The 20,676-nt window shown below is 40.1% G+C and overlaps 2 protein-coding genes across 2 annotated transcripts in view; one reads left to right on the top strand and one right to left on the bottom strand.

Annotated features, from left to right (window-relative positions):
• The window catches only part of ESR2 (estrogen receptor 2), a gene marked incomplete at its 3' end in the record, with an annotated part of 59,863 nt that overhangs the window by 24,841 nt on the left and 14,346 nt on the right, over positions 1-20,676 (top strand). The window contains 4 exon segments of the mRNA XM_081229156.1: positions 8,046-8,345; positions 11,079-11,217; positions 12,094-12,147; positions 17,057-17,190. Of these exon segments, the coding sequence (XP_081085282.1) occupies positions 8,046-8,345; positions 11,079-11,217; positions 12,094-12,147; positions 17,057-17,190 (627 nt within the window).
• Positions 5,706-7,515, bottom strand: LOC308614165 (BUB3-interacting and GLEBS motif-containing protein ZNF207-like). The gene has a single exon (XM_081228353.1). It carries the CDS (start codon positions 7,392-7,394, stop codon positions 5,907-5,909), a length of 1,488 nt encoding a protein of 495 aa, XP_081084479.1. The 5' UTR covers positions 7,395-7,515; the 3' UTR covers positions 5,706-5,906.

Genomic DNA, 20,676 nt, shown 5'->3' with positions numbered 1-20,676 from the left:
AGAAGCTGAAACTGAAAATCTAGAGACAGGGTAACTTGTGATTAAATTGGCAGAGGTGCTTAAAGAGAAATCCTTGGCCCTCTGACCAAAGACTTCAAATAAATGTATCATGTTTTAAGTAAAATGATATTTTAAATTGTATACTTAAAAAAAAAAGATTTCCTATTTAGCCTTAGGTTAGAAACGCTTTTAATGTACTAGAGTCTGTTAGTGGCTGTGGTTCTCCTGGTTTGGGACCAGGGCAGTAGCACATACACTCCAGCTGTAGGGGACAGTGTATGCGGTGAGAAGAACAGGAGGACTGGACCACCGCCCCCCCCCCACATAGATGGAATCTCATTTTTTTGTCTTATTACTTCTTGCTAACAGTGACTATGCTTAAACGACCTAACCTACCTGGCCCTCGGTTTCCTTATCTCTGAAACAGAGGTATCTGCTTCATTGAGTTTTGTGAGGAATAAAGACCTAACACAGTGCCTGGCGTTAAATTTTGCTTTTCCTTCCTTTCTCCCTTGTTGAAAGGCTCATATAAGTTAGGAGTTTCGATACAATACAGTTTCAGAAAGCAGAGTTCAGAGATGTTCCTGAATTTTTCCTGGAAAAGGTCATTGAATTTGACCAAAAAGTCACTGTATAGGGCTAAGAAAAAATATTTCATTATCTTAGATTACAGAAGTAATGAGATGGATTGATGTGCAAACAGATGGATATTTTGGCCCTTTACTGACCATGGGAAAAGAGGATTAGGAGTGAATTTTCTTAACTGTGCCTCCCTCCTTTCCCAGCCCTCTTCTTGTCTTCCCTCCTGAGAAAACCCTTGATCTAGATTCTTCCTTCTATCCAATCTTAGAGGATTAGGGATTCTCCCTGCATTCTGGATCCTCCTGCATAATTCCACTTCCCCGTTTTATTCAGAAATCCTGTCCCTTTTGTCATCACCTTTTTCTTCTGCATTTCCAATTCTTTCTGCTGAGGTATTAATATGGGTGTTTAAATGGTAGGAGGGTACCCTCCCAGACTAGCTTCAGGGACAAGGCTTCATTATAAGAATACACTGAAATGCAAATAGGCAGGAGACCGATCTGAATAACTGTATACCTGATCTAGATCCCTGTGTTGGGACAATAGCTCGGCATCTTTCGGATGCCATCTCTTTATTCACCTGCTGTATAGACACTTGAAAGTGATTTGATAGGGAGGTGATATAAAATTGTTGTTAAAAGCACCAGCTCTGGATTCAGACCACTGATTGGTTTTAGATACTGCTTCTGCTATTTTCTAGCTTTTCTACCTTGGGCAAGTTACTTGAGCTCTCTTGTGCCTGGATCCTCCCCTGTATGTTGGAGATAGTAATAGCACCTTTTCTCTAGGGTGGTTGTCAGGATGGGATAATCTATATACAATAATACACAGTGTCTGGCATACAGAAGCTTCCAGTAGATATTAGCTCTCACGATCATCATTTACCATTGTTGTTGTTCTCATCGTCTTTTCGCTGGGGCACTTTCTAATATGGAGCACTCCTATTTGGTACTTTCTCATTAAGCTCACTCAGAGGCACACTGAGTGACTGCTTGGATTACGGTGTCAAAGCCATAACACTAGGAATGTCCTTGGTAGAAAAATGTGAGTTCTTTGTCAATGACTTTATTTTTTGACCTTCTCAATTTCATTTTATTCCAGTGTATAGAATACAACTTGATTTACCAGTTAAAACTAGGAACTCTATCAATAGATTCTAGGGGCTTTATTTTATTGATCCTAACTTAGAATACATAGAACTTTGTTAGGGAAATTTGGTCAAATAAATTTGAATGTGTGGAATCAAAACCTTTTACTTTGTATGGAAATCTGTTTTGTAAACTCCTTATCCTCATATACTCCACAAAAGAGAAATGTGTGATCAGAAAGATACTTTCTTAACCATACATTTTGTCCCATTTTACCCTGGAGGTATAATCGACCTTTAATAATATAATAATAATATTATATATAGTGTAAATAATAATAGCACTTTATCTGATTACTAATAAAATGAATTACATTTTAGGCTTTTAATTCTTTTCATGAAAATTTTGATTCAGTTATCCCTAGATGAATAGAGCCCTTTCTTCTACTGCAATTAGCCAAGGATAAGGGAAATTCAGATAAATTTTCTTGGAAGCAAATAATTTAAATTTGCTCATACCTCCTAACTAATATTTCTTTGTATAAATGTGGACAATTGAATTTCGTGAAAAAACACAATGGTGGGAGTATAGAAACTAGGCATTCTAATTTTAACTTTTAGTTTTTTTTAGGGAAGATTCATATAAATGTTGTGCCCATGCTAACAACATCTTGACTTACGTCTTTTTTTTTTTTTTTTTTTTTTTTTGCGGTACACGGGCCTCTCACTGTTGTGGCCTCTCCCATTGTGGAGCACAGGCTCTGGACACACAGGCTGAGCAGCCATGGCTCACGGGCCCAGCTGCTCCGCGGCATGTGGGATCCTCCTGGACCGGGGCACGAACCCGTGTCCCCTGCATTGGCAGGCGGACTCTCAACCTCTGCGCCACCAGGGAAGCCCGACTTATGTCTTTTTAAATTCCATCTTACATTTTTGTCTTTAACCAATGAATATTTAGAAATATTTTTGTGCTCATAGGACTTTGGAAGTTATATTTTTGTTACTGATTTCTATTTTTATTGTGGTCAGATAATATGTTCTATATGATATCAGTTTTAGTTAAAGTTTTATTAATGGCTTGTTATGTGATAATTTTTGCAAATTCCATGAGTTTTTATAGCTTAGGCTTCTTAATTGTGCAGTTCAAATGTTCTATATTCTTTTTCCCCATCTATTTTGTTAGTTGCTGAGAGAGATACATTAAAACATCCCATTATATTGATAATAGTGTATTTGTCAATTTCTCTTTTTCTTTCAATCACTTTTTGGTGTTTTGTTTGTAGGCTGTGTTTTCTTGTTGTTGCTTAGATATATATGAGCTTAGAATTATTTACCTTCCTTTTATAATCTACTTATGAGACCTTAATAATGATTTTTGCCTTAAAGTTTATTTTGTCTGATATTGATAGTAACTCCAATTTATTTGGTTAATTTTTGCCTGTTGTATCTTCTTCTACCCCTTTACTTTCAGTTTTTCTCCACGTTAGATGTATTCCTTATAACCAGTCTATGTCTAGATTAAAAAATATGTCTGATCTCAGAGTTGCTCTTAATTGATTAATTTAGTCTGTTTATGTTTATTGTGATCGTTAGTATTTGGGTTCATTTCTATCATCTTATTTTGTGCTTTAAAAAAATTAATGACATATTTTCTACTTTTTTTCCTTTTTGGAGTTGATCATATTTTCCTGGTTCCTTTTTTCTCTTCTGCCAGTTTTGAAATAATACATTCTGTTTTAATTCTTTTAGTGACACTATTTCTATTTTTAGCATGCATTCCTGATGAATTTTAGAATCAAGCCACTCTCTCTAATAGATATCTCTTTTCCTAAATAAAAATTTTTCGAATGTTCTAGTCAAAATTATTCCTCTCTCATCTTATATGTTATTGTCTGGTATTTTGGTTCTACCTTGTTCCTGTACCTCGAAAAATTATTATTATTTTATTCAGTGTTTTTCAGATTTACTCACATATTTACCAGCTTATTTTCTTACCACTGCTTCTTGACTTCCTTTGCTTCCTTCAGGTTCATTTTTCTCCATCCCAAAGAACATAGTATTTATTTCAAAGGGGCTGTGAGTGATATATGTTCCCAATCTTTTTAAACTGAAAATGCCTTTAATTTATCCTCACTCTTGAATGATAGGTTAGCTGGGAATATAATTCTGAATTGAAAGCTTCTTTCTTTTTTTCTTTTAAATTTATTTATTTTAAGTAATTTATTTTTGGCTAGTTGGGTCTTTGTTGCTGAGTGCGGGCTTTCTCTAATTGTGGCGAGCGGGGGCTACTCTTCGTTGCAGTGCCCGGGCTTCTCATTGTGGTGGCTTCTCTTGTTGTGGAGCATGGGCTCTAGGCACATGGGCTTCAGTAGTTGTGACTCACGGGCTCAGTAGTTGTGGCTCACAGGCTCAGTAGTTGTGGCTCACAGGCATCAGTAGTTGTGGCTCATGGGCTCTAGAGCGCAGGTCCAGTAGTTGTGGCACATGGGCTTAGTTGCTCTTCAGCACGTGGGATCTTCCCAGACTAGGGCTTGAACCTGTGTCCCCTGCATTGGTAGGTGGATTCTTAACCACTGAGCCACCAGGAAAATCCGAAAGCTTCTTTCTTAAAGACATTATCCCACTGTGTTCTGCTATATAAACTTACATAACTGAAACGTTTTGGTACCAGCACAGGAATAGAAAAATAGATCTATGAAAAAGAGTAGAAAATCTGGAAGAAGATACTTTTATACACAATTATTTATTAAATGACAAGGCATTTTATAAAAATCAATGGGAAAAGCTTACTTAATAAATGGTATGTGGAAAGTTGTACATCCATTTGGAAAGGCATAAAATGAAATATCAGTATGACATAATAGAAACATACATAAAATTTCAAATAGGTTTGAACCACAAAAGTGTTTAAAAAAGATATGGGAGAATATTTGTGTAATCTTTATGTGAAACAAAAAGACAGATGTGACTATGTACTAAATCTTCTTATGACAGAAGACACCATGAGCAGAGTTAAAAGATATATTAACAACTAAGACAAATATTGAATACAACAAAAGTTATCATTCCTATATAAAGAGCCTTTGTAGGTAATTAAGGAGATAAAGAGCAAAAGAAGCAAATAGGCAATATACAAGTAAGAGAAAATGAAGGGCAAACATTTTAGTCAACCTTGCTAGTAATTGAAAAGATACAAAGTAAAATGAGATTGTTTAGTCACTTGCCAGATTAGCAAAGATTAAAAATGATTTTTAATGTCCAACGGTGTTATAAGAAAATAGGTAGCCCTTAAAGTATTATTTAGATTATAGATTTTAAAATAGTTTTGAAGGGCAATCTATCAATACGTATCAAAATTTTAAATTTTAATTTAAACGAGCAACTTGGTTCAGCAGCTTGACTTCTTTCTCTTTATTATAAGGGAGTAATTGGATACAGGTACAAAGATGCATTTTCATTGTAATGTGTAATATAGTAGCAAAGAAATTGGAGCCAACCTAGAGTTCCATCAACAGGGGACACTTTAAACAAGTGTTGCTATACTCAGAACAGAATGCTATACAGATTTTTTAATTGTTATAAAATGATATATTTTTAATAAAAAAGAAAAGGGAGGTTATACAATTATATACACACATATATAAAGTTGTGTACAAAATATGGAAAAGTATAAAAGCATTAAAAGAAAACTGACTTTGGGGCTTCCCTGGTGGCGCAGTGGTTGAGAGTCCGCCTGCCGATGCAGGGGACACGGGTTCGTGCCCCGGTCTGGGAGGATCCCACGTGCCGCGGAGCGGCTGGACCTGTGAGCCATGGCCGCTGAGCCTGCGCGTCCGGAGCCTGTGCTCCTCAACGGGAGAGGCCACAACAGTGAGAGGCCTGCGTACCGCAAAAAATAAAAATAAAAATAAATAAATAAATAAATAAAAAAGAAAACTGACTTTAAGCCAAAATTTGTGCTCGTCTATATTTTCCAGATTTTTTCAATTACTTTATTTTTTTTTATTTTTTTCTATTTTTTATTTTTTTTAAAATTGCAACTTCAGGAAAAGTTCTTGCTTTATTATTCCAAATAAACTTTCCCATGTAAAATAAATGTCCAATAGTTCCTGGTATGTGGGAAGATAATGTTTGTTAAAGTCACAATGAAGCCTTATTGACGGAAGCTTGGCTATATAAACAGCACAAGTTGAGAAAAGGTTTAATCTCCAAACCTATCAGACTGGATGAAGTAAGATCAGTAACGGCCACCTTGCGACATTATAGGAGGTCTCATTCCCATCGGAGGTCGAGGAGGCCCACCTTGGTAAGGGGGCACCATTGGCGGTCCCTGCCCATATGGCGGCATAGCACCAGGAAGATAACCTGGCATGCCTTGATGATGACCACCATACTGACCATGAGGCGGCATTGGGGGTCTCATTCCTTGTTGCTGTGGAATGCCTGGCTGTGGTGGCATCATACCTCCAATTGGTCCAACAGGTGGATTACCAATGGGAGCCTGTCCTGGTCGAGGAAGATTACGTTGATACTTAGGTAACTGTGCTCTTCTCTCTTCCAGCGATATATCCTCATCTGGATGGATCAACTTACTGGTTGCACTGGTCGTCGTAAGTGTAGCAGGCTTACTTGTTATTGAAGCTGCTGGTTTAGCTGCAGTGCTATTTGTTGTACTAGTGGTTGAAGCTGTAGACTGTGTATATGCAGGGAATGTAGGCTTTGGGGGTTCTGTAGTTGTTGCAGGAGTACTATTTAAGGGCTTGAAATCTGTACCAACAGGTCCTTGGACAGCTGCCTGAGCTTGTGCTGCGCTAGGAAACAGAGCTTTAGAAGACGCAGACAGACTTTCTGAATTGGATGAAGCTGTACTTGAGCTTGTTACAGGTGTCCCCATCTGTCCTGCACTGGGGAAAAGAGGCTTAGTAACTGGAGGCTGTGGAGCTGGAACTGTTGCTGTTGGTGCAGGTGGTCTGTTAAGAATACCTGGTGCTGAAACAGCCTGTGCTTGAGTCATTGGAGGAATTCCAGGTCGTGGAACAGGAGGGGGCATACCTGCTGGCATACCAGGCATCAGAGGTGGTATTCCCGGTCCAGGTGGCATCATTCCACCCATTGGCATCATTATGTTTTCACCGCAAAATGACTGGGTGTATTTTCTCTGATGATGCAATCCAGGTGGCATTCCTGGCATAACTGGTGGCATTCCTGGCATCAGAGGAGGAACACCTGGCATTAATGGAGGTATGCCTGGAGGCATTCCTGGTGCTCCTGGAACTGGTGGTAGTCCTGGTTGTGCCATTGGGGGGATATAACCTTGTTGAGGTTGAACAGGCTGTGGCTGAAATGAAGTTGAAGCTGCAGAGTCATCATCATCATATTCATCAGAATCCTCTTGTTGCTTCTTTTTTTGACTCTCTGCTTGTGTTTTCTGTTCAAGAAGTCGTCGTCTTTCATCCATGTCTTTTTCTGGAATACCTTCCATACCATATATTTCCAACTCTATGTCTGTTCTCCCAGGTATTGCATTTGGTACTGCATCTATTGTCTCTTTATGCACCTGCATGCAATGAATAGCTAAACCAGGTCCTGTATACAATTTCTTATGACATATATGACATTTAAAATGCTTTGCTTTTTGGTGCTGTATAAGGATCTTCTCATCATCAAAATCTCTATTACAATACCAGCACCACGGCTTCAGCTGCTTCTTCTTCTTGCGACCCATAACTGCGCTCTACCGACAGAAAAAAAAAGGAGGAGAAAACAAGCAGGAAAAACTAGCCGAAGAGTCTCCCACTCTCCCGACCCAACCGCCACCACCGCGTCCCACAGGAAACAGCCACAAAATGTCAATTACTTTATTGTTTGAAATAAACTTATTTGTGTTAAGTATGTAAAAAGAATACACAGACACACACACACACATGCAAAAGAATTTAAGGATGTATTATTAAAAGTGCATTATTTATATTCAGTTCCTAACTTTTCCTTATCTTCTTCCTGAAGAAGATTCCTAATTTCATGGTTTGGAAACTGAGGTATACCAGCACTCTTTAAAAGAGAAATGGATTTAGATTTAGAAATAGAATAGATGATCTTGAAATGGAAACCTAAAGATCATTTGGGCTATTGTCCCTAAAAAGTCATTACTGATTTTGCCAGTACAGTCAGTCACAAATATACTAATCTTTAGTATGTGCCCCACAAGCTCCAGAAATAAAAGTCAGGCTCCTGTTCTAAGGCACATTCTGTGAATAGACTCAGGTCTTCCAGTGATATCACTGCTTCATTTTTACCCTGGCGACTGGGGGAACTTGACTGCTGGGTTGGAGAAGAGACGGGAAAGCAGTGTGTTATCATCTGCTCTCTGCTTTAGGCTCCCGGAGAGAAAGGTGTGGGTACCGCGTAGTTCGAAGGCAGAGAAATTCTGATGAGCAGCTGCACTGCCTGAGCAAAGCCAAGAAAAATGGTGGGCACGTGACCCGTGTGAAGGAGCTGCTACTGAGTGCCCTGAGCCCAGAGCAGCTGGTGCTCACACTCCTCGATGCCGAGCCGCCCCACGTGCTCGTGAGCCGCCCCAGCACGCCCTTCACCGAGGCCTCCATGATGATGTCCCTGACCAAGCTGGCTGACAAGGAACTGGTACACATGATCGGCTGGGCCAAGAAAATTCCGGGTAGGGCTTTCTGGGTCTTAGCTTTAAATTTATTTGTGGAAAGGGCCGCCTCTAACATTTATGGGGCAAGAATACAAAATGGAGGTCCACATTGTGTCTTGGGTATTTAGCAGTTTGAGAGCTTGATTTATAACCTTTAAATGAAATATGTTCTTTCTTCCTATTTTGACATGTGTGCCTTCAACACGTCCTGGAAGGCCAGGTTCCAGTTTAGAATTCTTGAATTCTTCTGAGTTCTGTATCAGACAAGGCAGTGCAGAAAGAGTTGTATATGGTGGACCCCTTCTCTTCCTGACTCTCTGCCTTCTTCTCCCACTCCTGGATCCATCCCACACCACCTTGCACACACCCCATTCTACCTGTCCACATCTCCTACAGATACTAGCCTGTTGGCCACATCTCATGCCTAGATCTGGTCTGGGATGATGGACCCAGGGAGGAGACCCACCCAGGCTCTGGAAGTGGATATGAGGCCATTTAGGCAGGAAATTCTAGGGTCCTGGGACCCGGAACATGGTCTAAAAGGAAGGGATCTGGGCTCCACCTTAACCCATCTCTTGGCTGTGGACTTCTCACTTTGGGAGGAGGGGTGGGGCCCAGTATGACCAGTATGAAAGTGAAACGTTTCTCAGATGCTAAATAGGAATTGTAAAATTTTGTTCCAATAGAGAAAGAATCAGTAGTATGTACATATATGTGGATAAATAGAGTAAATCAGCTGTAGAAGTAACATGAATCATCAATAAACCTGGAATGCTTTTTAACTTGATAGAGTTAAAAATGGGTTTGGTTGTTCATAAATTGTCATTTAGAACATTCATTTTCTATCCTATAATGTGTCCACTTTCCAAGACCAGTTTGTAACAAATACTGCATTGTCACCATCTAATTATTATTTGAGTTGGTGTTTCTGTGAAAGAATGAATCAAGGATTCTAACATAGAATGACAGCAACCCACCATTCCCCTGGAAGGGCTTCTCCATGTACGTCTATACATTTGTCTAAGAAATGAGGTCTCTCTCCAGGTTCTAAGCCACTAGGGACAATTTCTATGGCCTGGAGGTCAGCAACTGCATTAAGCACATTTTAAAGATTGAGAAGGGGGCATGAAGCTGGGTGAAGAGCAGCTGGGTGTAAGAGCCTCAGGTAATAGTGTCCATAGGGGGTCATTTGTTTGCTTCTGAGCTTTCTGAGAATTTCCGGGTTTTCCACTATGGTTTTGATAATCTAGCATCTTCACCTTTGCCAGAATGCTGTTTTTTTTCTCAGCTCTTTCCCATAGGAGACAATACTGACGCAATTTCCTCTAGCTTTTGCTCTACGTGTATTCCAAGCCTAGTTTTCAAGATCCCACGTGGAGAGTAGTGGCGAAATTAATTACTCCTGAGAGCTGTGCAGCTTCTTTGTGCCAAAACAAAACCAGACTCTTAAGCTGCATTAGTCCCTCTTCAAGCCTGGTATTTTGGAAAATTTTCAGAAAGCTTAGGCATAGTCTGAAGCTGTGGGATTCCCCCCCCCCTTTCTCAGCTAATATAGTCATTGTCTAAACCAAAAAAAAATTGGAATATCACCTAGCCTTGGTTTTGTTGAATATCTACAAGTATGAAAAGCTTGATCTCCTTTGGGTAGGCTTATTGTCTATAACTGTGGGTGAGATTGAAACGTGTACACATATCAGGAACCAGAATTGAGTGTAGGATGTGGCTTTGGAAAGGATTTATCCATCTTTCCATTCATTACTCTATTAAATTCTCCTTTGTGAAGATTTGTGTTATAATTGTTCAAAGATTTGAGCCATGTGTGTTCTCTGTGCCATGGTTTCCTCATCTGTGAAATGAGGATGATGAGAGATCCTAGCTGTAGGAAATTCTCAGAGATAGGACTTGTTGCCCCCATTTTTCCTGTAAGAAAACAAAGACTTAATAAGAGATTAAGTAACTCGCTGGGATGAGGCCGAGCAGGGTTCTAAGCAGAATGCATTGCACTCCAAAGCCATTTGTTTTTATTTACTATATTTATATTATACTGCCTCCTCCTCTTACGGTGGCTTATGGAGGAAACACCAGCGATCTCTCCTTCTGAAGTGCTCACCTCCCTTAGGGACCTGTTTCGGTTGTTACCTATCCTCTTCAGCGTAGAGTAGCTTAGAGACAGCACACCTACTCAGAAGAATGATTCTAACGCTAGATGGGAAATGTTAAGCAATGGATGAAACTCTTTCAGCTGGAGCTCTGACTTTCTGCAGGGGTTGGCCCTGCTCTCTCTGCAAGCCTCCCATCCGCCACCCCCACTATCCCATCCCCCCACTCCTCCTAGCCCCAGTCATGGGCTGGGCCAGATTGGCAGCCCCTCTGACTGGCAGCTGAGCTCTGTCTTTCTCAGTAGTGCAGAGGGATTATTAGGATATAACCAACAAAGGTCAGGGCCAGCTTTCTGTTCTTCCCTAGCATCTGTCTGGGGAGCTGTATAAGCCCAGGTGACAGTCCTTTAGAAATTCTGAATGAAGTACATTTCTCTCTAGAAGGGGTTTGAGACTAGAAAATAGTGAGTACTCACTTTGAGTTCAAGATTTTCTCACTTGTCAGCATTTAGCAATGTCTTTAAAATATTGACTTTTCTCCCCTGTATGATTTGTGTTTTCGTAGCTTTTCAAACCTTGCTCTTCTGTTTTTATGGAACGGGGAAGCTGAGGAGGAGGGTGGGGTGTGCTCACGGCCTCTTGCTTTCCCCAGGCTTCGTGGAGCTCAGCCTGTACGACCAAGTGCGGCTCTTGGAGAGCTGCTGGTTGGAGGTGCTCATGGTGGGGCTGATGTGGCGCTCCATCAACCACCCCGGCAAGCTCATCTTTGCTCCAGACCTCGTTCTGGACAGGTGAGAAAAAAATACTTTGTGTTTCTTCTCCAACTGGTTTGAGTGAGGCACTGAGTGAAGTGGGAACAAGGTCCTGGGTTCTGCAATTAAAACCTTACTCCTGAGAGGGTAGGTAAGAGGAGGATGATGTCATGAGTTCCTTCACTGGGTCAAGAACCCAAGAAGGAGAGCATGGGCACAATGATTAAGTGTCCTGTGACTCATTCTTACCTATTCTTTCAGTGTGGCCGCATTCACTGGCCAGACCACAACAGGGGCCTGTGTCCTGCAGGGTATGTGGCCACTAAGTGTACACATCAACTTAGATTTTTCTGCACTAAAAAACTCCATTTTCAGGTTATCATTTTAAGCTGTCCTGCTGTTCTTTCCACTGGTAGGGACCCTGTACATCTCCAGCTATTTGGACAGGTGATGAAATTCTTACAAATCTACCAAGTTTATTTTAACATGCTTTAACTCACTCTAACTACATGTACTATATAGCATTTTTGGCAATAGCCGTGGAATGAATGGCTATTAAAACCAGATGAAAGTTAACGGAAACTGGGGAACGATAGTGTTAATGTGATAACTTGGTTGCATTTGGTTTTCTTTTAAAGATGGTGCAGAAAAGGAACCAATTTTTAATTGACTTAGGTGAACTGTTCATGGAGGGAAAGCTGGAATGTACAACACTCAGGCTCTTTAGGAGAAAAGTAGAATGCTTTCTTGGAGTAAATTTGAACAGTTTGAAAATCTCCATGGAAATTGATGTCCACATTCCTTATATTGAAAAAAGTGCTAGTGTTGAATATTCAGTCACATTTGACTCTGCACAAAGAAGGATGCCTAGTGTTATGAATGGAAAGGATCTGCCCCTTGGCATTGCCTCTTTAGATCATCAGAAGATCCCCATGCACACCTTACTCAGGTGAAAAGTAATAGCCCTGGGAATTAGCACCCATTCTGTCTGTTGTCATGGATGACAGCATTGACAAAGAACACTGTTCTAAGTAACAGAGGTGTGTTGGTGGAGAACAGGGCCGTTGGGAAGAGCTGGAGCGTGGACTGTGGCTCCAGTAGGAGCAAGCCCAGAGGGAGGTTCTGGAAGCCCAAACCCTTCAGTAGCAATCAAAATAGCTAACTTATTGGCTTCCATGCACCATCCTAAGCACTGATATGTGTTAAGTCATTTCATCTTCACAACAGCCCTTTATGGGTAAGCACCATTATTATCCCTGTCCTTCAGATATGGAAACAGGAGGTAGGTAACTTACCTGCAGTTAGCAAGTGATGGAGCTGGGCACAGGGGCTGGCTGTGAAGTCCACACTCTTACCTACAACAGTACATGCCTCCCAGCAGGATAGAGAACTGGAAGAGGAAAGAGGAGGAGGCCAAAAGGCAAAGTAACTTTCTACTTTATTCTTTTATCTTAGAACAACTCTGTTTTACTCTCTGTGCACCTCAGAAGCCTGCTCCTCCTCCTCTCATCTCAGGGTACCATGTTGCAAGGCAGGCTGCAGGGCCAAGCACCCAGCCAAGCCATCAGTCTCATTCATTCATTCATTCATTCACTCATTATATTCCACTTGGCATTTAAATAAAGGCACACACACACACAAATATACACATAAAATTCCCTAGAAGTTAGTGCTAGGAAGAAGTTCTATTCTTTGGTGAACCAATAAATTTGCAGACTTTGGGATTGGGTTATTTTATTTTTTGTCTTGATTTCTAAATTGATGCCACATTTAGTGTTTTTTTTCAGTGACTATTTCATTCCTGGTTTTTAGTACAACTAACTTACCTCTTTGTGTGGGTTCTTTAACTCCCGTGTGTATATAAATTACTGTAAATTGACACCAATCCCAGATAAATTTTAGGCTTACCTGTTGGTTAAGTAATAGAAGAAAAAAAAGTAATTTTTCTTATATGTTATTTTAATAGACTCACATTACTTTATAAATTTTTGGATGTCTTATTTTTTACAACGTAGAAATTGAGTATATTTGAGGATAAAAGAGGAATTCTTGGGAATTGTAAATGCATTCACGTTGAACAGGCATGTTTTTGGAGTGCCTACTAGTGGTTATTTTTTGTTGCAGTCCCTACTTGATTTGAGCACTCTGTAAAGTATAGAATTTCAAGTCCGAGACTCTTAGTGCATCTGTTATACAGATAAATACATTTTAATGTAATGGGTATGTTTCTGGAGGAGTTGCTTATTCAAAAATGTTCAAAATGTGACTTATTCCAAAAGTCAGGGATCATGCACCATAAAAGTGTTCTATTGTGAATCTTTTTTGCAACGTGAATAAATAATTTTCACACTACATGAAAATAATTGTCTTTTGGTAGATTGTCCTGTCAGAGTTCCTTTAAGTGGTGGTATGACCATGTAAGCAGTGAATACAATTAAATTAGCCTATTTATTTGTGGAGACTGAGACTATAATTTGTTTCCCTTTATTCTTGTTGAGGCTTCTGCAGCGAGAAAACTTGAACCTACTGAGGATGAGAGGAAAATCCGGGTATCTCAGCTTATTTCTAACAAGGTAGTTCTTTTAGTAATCACTAGAATCCCAATTCATGTGAAGATCTACCACAGAATCTGAACTTCTACTTGCTCAAAAAAGCATATATGCTAAGACATTATGTGTCCTTAGCATCAGTAGGAAACTGTCAAATGTTATTAAAAAGTCAGAGGAAGTGGATGTTTATGGAGTTCTGTGGACTCACAAGTGTAAATGTACTGAGTTTGCATTCACCTCAGGTATTTGTATATTGAATTTTCTTCAAGAGACTGGCAGAATTTTCACTTTTGAATTTGTATTTCCCTTTTGTACTCAGATCATTTCACCTGAGTTCAATATTTAAGTCCTTCCCATGTGCTAAGCTCTCCCAACCCTATTGCCACCCACACAAAGATAGACAAACTGTGGTCCATTAGCCACATGTGTGCTGCCAGCGGATATATATATGTCAGTACAAAACAGTGAACCCCAAAGGGAAGCCCACTCTTTCAACACATTGTCCTTGGTATCAAACAGAATATTTTTCTTTTATAAAGGGAGTGATTATCAAATATAAGATAGTCCACATGGAATTACTACTTTTATTTTTATTTAGCTCTGGTTTATGGGGAAATGGAGTGTAAAAGTAAATTTCCATGAGTAGTTTGGTTTGATTGATATATTGTTTCAGTATTTTAACATCCAACTCATATACCCACTAGGTTAAATTCAGATCTTTTAAACCTGTCTTAATTTCTTACTCGTAATTCAGTGTCAATCATAGTTACTTACAGAATAAATGAAATAGGTCTCATTGATTGTAAAGTCCTTCCTCACTCTGTTCTATATAACTCATTGTAAAGTAGAACTCTATTAAGGTGTCCTTTATAAGATATTGTACCTTATTGCCCCTATATTTCTCATTTATTTTCTAGAAATGTATTTGTTTTCTACAGCCTGTGAAGTGAATAAAAATATTCTAACCTTGCCACCCCTTGAATGAGATGGTTGGCTCTCACACCTGCTGGAGAAAGCAATCAGACCTAGCTCTTTACAGCTGGTTGAGAAATTCACTTTTTCCATGCGGTGCATATGTTCTGATTACTTTGAGCTACAGCGTTTATCAAGGCCTAAGATACCCTAAAATATAAACTCTACCTCCATTAAAAAAAAAAAATTTAGTTATTTATTTTGGCTGCACCGGGTCTTAGTTGTGGCATGCGGACTCTTAGTTGTGGCATGCGGGATCTAGTTCCCCTGACCAGGGATGGAATCCGGGCCCCCTGACTTACCCACTGGACCACCAGGGAAGTCCCTCTACCTCCATTTTTGAAATATGAATTTACATTTTAAATTGTATGTATTTCGATGAGGAAATGGTGCTAACTTCAGTATTTAGAGATGTGTTTTTAGGCACAGGTGGCAGCTTCTGCAAAATAGGATTGATTTCAAATGAGTCCCCTTGTCATACTACTTGGGGAGGTGTGTGTGTGTGCGTGCCTGTGTGTGTGCGTGTGTGCGTGCGTGCATGCATGTGTGTGCATGCACACATGTGCCCGTGACCCCACCTCTGAATCTCACAAAAGAGTAAAGAGCCAAACTATTAAATTGTCAATGCAGGACTTGTTGGATTTTTTGTTTTTGCCCCCAGAGATATTTTAAAACTAGCTTTTCTCAGTATCAGATGTCCTTAAGCCCACCAATTACAGTTTCCAATAATTAATTGTTCTAGGCTGAGTGATTTGATGATTGGCTTGAGGGGCATTCAAGTGAATAAGTGAATAAGTATTTCTTGTGCCTCTGCTATGTTCACGGCTTGCATGTCCTTACTGGACACTAGCAGCAGGCTGCCTGGGAAAACCCAGAGCAGGGGAGGTGGGCGGATGGCATATGGAGGGCTGGGGCTTTCCTATAGATTTTGGCACCCTTTGCCCAGGGCTCTGATTCTCCAAGGTGGCCTTTCCCTTAGGAGTGACTTCTAGGGAGCACTGACATTTTATCACTTAACCTGTGCGCTTTCAGAAAGTCTAAACTGGTTTCCAAAGTTACCACGCTTGTTTGCCAGTGAGCACAGTTTGTATACTTGTAGCTTTGTGTAGTGAGCTTGTGGGGGTGTGAACGCTGTGGACTGCAGGATCCTGGTAAGCGGGCATCCAAGCATAGCACCAAATAGGAAAGGCTTTAGCAGGATTGGTAGTACCCACTGGTGTCAGTTGATTTGAACTCTACAGAGGCCCTTTCTCCAACTACTACCATCACTGGAAATGTCCTGGCTTGGGGTTGGGAGAAGGAGGAGGGACCAGCCAGTTCTTTGAAGATCTCAGGTCTCCTTCAGGGGCTGCTACAGAGACTGAAAATGAAACTTGCAGAAACTCATGGCCACCATAGCTGCCCTTTGCTGTGTACTGCAGGCTTTTAGAAGCAAATGAATGTTTCGTGACGAAATCATCTAACTGCTTGCTTGTCAAGGACTTCCAGTAGCTCTATGACTGATGATAATGGAAGTTGTTTTGGGAGCAGTGAGGTGGAATAATGTGTGTCTGGCTGGAGTGAATTGAAGCTGGTATTTTCTAGGTACAGTTCAAGTAATTTACTTCAAAAGTATGCTTAAACATTCATTTCCGTAAGGAGTGCTCAAAAGAATCTCGATTACATGGTCCAAAGTTTGTCTAAAACTTTTGCTTACAAATAATCTTTGGCACATCAAAATTACCATGTCTCCATTTCTACCTTCCTTTCCTGATTCTAATCCATCTTCTGTAATTGTGATTTCTTTGTATGTCATATTAGCTTTTCTTCAAAGTGCATTTAAATGTCTCTTAGTTGCCCCACCAGTTTCTAGTTGACCACCAGGATGTGAGAGTTAAGCCCTAGATATAAAGTAATATTTCTTCTTGGGATATTTGCTTCTGTAATGTTCAGTCTTTCCTCATTAATACTTCAGAGTTTTTTGATGAGAACATGGACTATATCATTTTAGTAATATGTGTCATATTGAGATCTGGTTGGCTGACATAGTTTAGATCAAAAATAATGAACAGAAATGGTATTCCTTTAAGAAAACATTTGGTGAATAGGTAGGAGGAAAATGTACTTCCAGTGCACACTGTTGCCTAAAGAGTATATGTTCAAATGTTTGCTTTATGGACTTCTAGGAAATGCCCTGTCTTCCTTATATAAAAATAATTCTAGTAATTTCACATTTCTGGGTGTGGTCTCATTACTATCTTGTTATAGTTAAAGGGTGTACAAGATGAAACTTGAGATTAAAAAGAAAATACTCCTTATTGCTTTCGATGGTTACCGGAAGCTGTATGTTCCTTACATTTCTAAATGGACTTTTGTAGGGATGAAGGGAAATGTGTAGAAGGAATTCTGGAAATCTTTGACATGCTCCTGGCAACGACTTCAAGGTTTCGCGAGTTAAAACTCCAACACAAAGAATATCTCTGTGTCAAGGCCATGATCCTCCTCAACTCCAGTAAGTAACCACACAGCTGGGCCATGTTTTATGGGGGAGAGATGCTGTTTCTAGAGCTGGCATGGTGTTGAGGAATACTGAATTTCTTTCTTTTTTTTTTTTCTGAATTTCTTATTTTATTTAAAAGGGAAAATGGCTTTCTTTCGGACTTTTCTGTTTCATTTTATAGGGATTTAAACTGTAGTAAACTTTTGGTAATTTGAATATAAATTATTTGTTGGGTGAATTACTGGTAGTAATTTTAAAAGTAGCTGAAACCACTCTACTGGAAAAGGAAAAAGCGAACTTCAAAATGTTTACCTGTCATCCTTTCTTCTTTTTTTGACATTTTAATTTATTTCATTGTGATGTAATTGACATATAACACTGTATTAGTTTCAGGTGTACAACATAAGTGATTTGAATTTTTTTATAAATTTATTTTTATTTATTTATTTTTGGCTGCATTGGGTCTTCGTTACTGCATGCGGGCTTTCTCTAGTTGCGGCAAGCGAGGGCTACTCTTCGTTGTGGTGCGCGGCTTCTCATTGTGGTGGCTTCCCTTGCTGCGGAGCATGGGCTCTAGGCACGCAGGCTTCAGTATTTGTGGCACACGGGCTCCAGTAGTTGTGACTCGCGGGTTCTAGAGCGCAGGCTCAGTCGTTGTGGTGCACGGGCTTAGTTGCTCCGTGTCATGTGGGATCTTTGCAGACCAGGGCTCGAACCCGTGTCCCCTGCGTTGGCAGGTGGACTCTTAACCACTGCGCCACCAGGGAAGTCCCAGATGATTTGAATTTTGTGTATATTGAGAAATGATCACAAAAAGTCAACACCCATCACCATACATAGTTAACAAAACGTTTTTCTTGTGATGAGAACTTTTAAGATCTGCTTTCTTAGCAACTTTCAACTATGCAATACAGCATTATTAACTATCGTCATCATGCTGTACATTATATCCCCGTGACTCATGTATTTTATAACTGGACTTTCAGCCCCTTTTCAGTGTTTATACGGACCTTTTACATGCATGGTTAATGCATGGTTAACATGCATTTATATTTACTATTTTGGGTTCTGCTTTTACAAGTTCATTTATTCATTCATTTCATTCATTCATTCACTAAAGATATTGAGGATATATATATTCCTGCCCTCCCATGGCTCATAGGGAGAGAGAGAAAACAAATTCGTTAAAAAGAATGATCTCAGTGCTATCACAAAGTGTGTACAGAGCACTGAGTACTCTGGGAAGACAGGAGGAGAAGTGCTGAAGTGGTTGCAGAAGGGAACATGTTTGGGTGTTGAATGAGTTGATGGGCAGGTGGGAGGGGTAGGCAGGGAAGAATGAAAGTACGGGGGTAAGCCAGGAGCTGCAAGGCATGCAGTGGAAGAGCAGGGGGAGGTGGACAAGGTTGTAAAATGCAGTGTTGAAGATTACTGAGTGTACCTCCCATTGAGAATTGTTGCCTGGGGCATTGAGCAGCCCTAGAAGAGGGTCAGGCAGGGAAGTATCATGGACAGATAGGCATTCTTTTTTTTTTTTTTTTTTTTTTGCGGTAAGCAGACCTCTCACTGTTGTGGCCTCTCCTGTTGTGGAGCACAGGCTCTGGATGTGCAGGCTCAGCGGCCATGGCTCACGGGCCCAGCCGCTCCGCGGCATGTGGGATCTTCCCAGACCGGAGCACGAACCCGCGTCCCCTGCATCGGCAGGTGGACTCTCAACCACTGCGCCACCAGGGAAGCCCCAGATAGGCATTCTTGAAAGGTCACTCTGGCTTCCATGCGGAGGACTGACTGGAGAGGGGAGAGACTGAGGCAAGGGGCCTAACAGGAGTTATTAGGAACCATGAGAGCCAGAACTAAGTTGGTGTGGAGGGGCCTGGGAGGAAGGGACCGGACTTGAGGGAAATATATGGGTTACAGGTGGGAAATGAGGAAAGCATCTAAGATGTGTGTATGTTGTAGCTTTGCTGTTTTTTTCTTATTATATAAATAATACCTGGTTATTATAAACATTCAAACAAAAGAAAAACATACAAGGAAGAAAATAAAAATCACTAGGAGTCCCCCCTCTCCGCCCTAGATAACCACTATATCTTTGGTGACTGTTCTTTAACAGCTCTTGATAGAGAGATAGAGATAGATATGTACACATATGCTCATATATAAAATTTTACATAAACAGCATAGCATCTTGTATTAAAAGTTAATGGAAACTTTGAAGGAGGCTTGCTTTGATTCCATTTTTTCTTAATCCTTCCACCCAGACACCAAGTAGCTAATCTTAACAACCAGAGGGTAACCTTTATACCTTCTTCCATCCTCTAATAATCATTTTAAATAATACCTCACCTCCGATATATACACAGACCTTTTTTCCCCCATTTAAAAAACTTGGGACACTACATACAAATACCTCTTTGCATCTTGCTTTTTTCCTTTTCAGAATGCTGTGAAATCCCTTCAGGACAGTGAGGAGAGATCTAACTCAGTCTTTGAAGCAAGGGCATTGTCTACATCGTTCAGCCTTTTCTCTATTGATGGGCCTTTGTTTATTATACATTTTCTATTTTTTTTTTACCATTATAAACATTGCTACAATTAATAGAGACGTATTATTTTGCACACATTTCTAAGTTTCTGTGTAGTTTTCATCCTGTTCAGTTTGCTGTCTACTTGGTGGTATTCAATCCAGCTTCTGTACCAGGTGTTGATTGCTTTGCTTAGCTGTTTACTCTTGTTGGGCCTTTAGGTTATTGTTTTTTTTTTTTTCTTTCTTTCTCAAATAATATGTATGTCCAGGTTTTAATTCTCAAGTGATGACTTACAGACTTCATTTGGGCAATGTATGGGGCTTTATCACCTAGATTTTATCCAATTTTAGAGCTTAGTGTTTGAAACAGCAGAAATCTGTGAGATGGTATTATGCTACTTTATTTTACATCAGACCAAGCAGCAGTTCCTGAAGCCAAAACTCAATGCAGAACCTGTGGCCACATGGGTCGCTGGCTGTCTCCTGATGTGGGAGCAGCTGACCTCTCCCCCTCCATCCTATATTCATTTCCTCTCTAATAGGTACTCTTGGACATTGGCACTAGTTTTGATGAAAGGGAAACACATAGAACAGTGCTTCTCAAACTATCTGTGGTGAAGCACCAGGTTTCTTTTTCTTTTATAATTTCCAAATTGTTATAGTTACTTTATTTTTATTTTTATTAGAGTATAGTTGATTTACAGTGTTGTGTTAGTTTCTGCTGTACAGCAAAGTGAATCAGTTATACATATATCCACTCTTTTTAATTTTTTTTAACATTTAAATATTTAAATATTTATTTATTTATTTGTCTGCACTGGGTCTTAGGTGCAGCACGGGGGATCTTCGTTGCTGCGTGTGGGATCTTTGTTGTGGCATGCGGGATCTAGTTCCCTGACCAGGGATCGAACCTGGGCCCCCTGCATTGGGAGCACAGAGTCTTAACTACTGGACCACCAGGGAAGTCCCTA

The sequence above is a fragment of the Mesoplodon bidens genome (assembly GCF_964165515.1).
Source record: "Mesoplodon bidens genome assembly, chromosome: 3".
In the NCBI taxonomy this organism is placed as follows: Eukaryota; Metazoa; Chordata; class Mammalia; order Artiodactyla; family Ziphiidae; genus Mesoplodon; species Mesoplodon bidens.
This window is presented reverse-complemented; position numbering and strand designations above follow the sequence as displayed.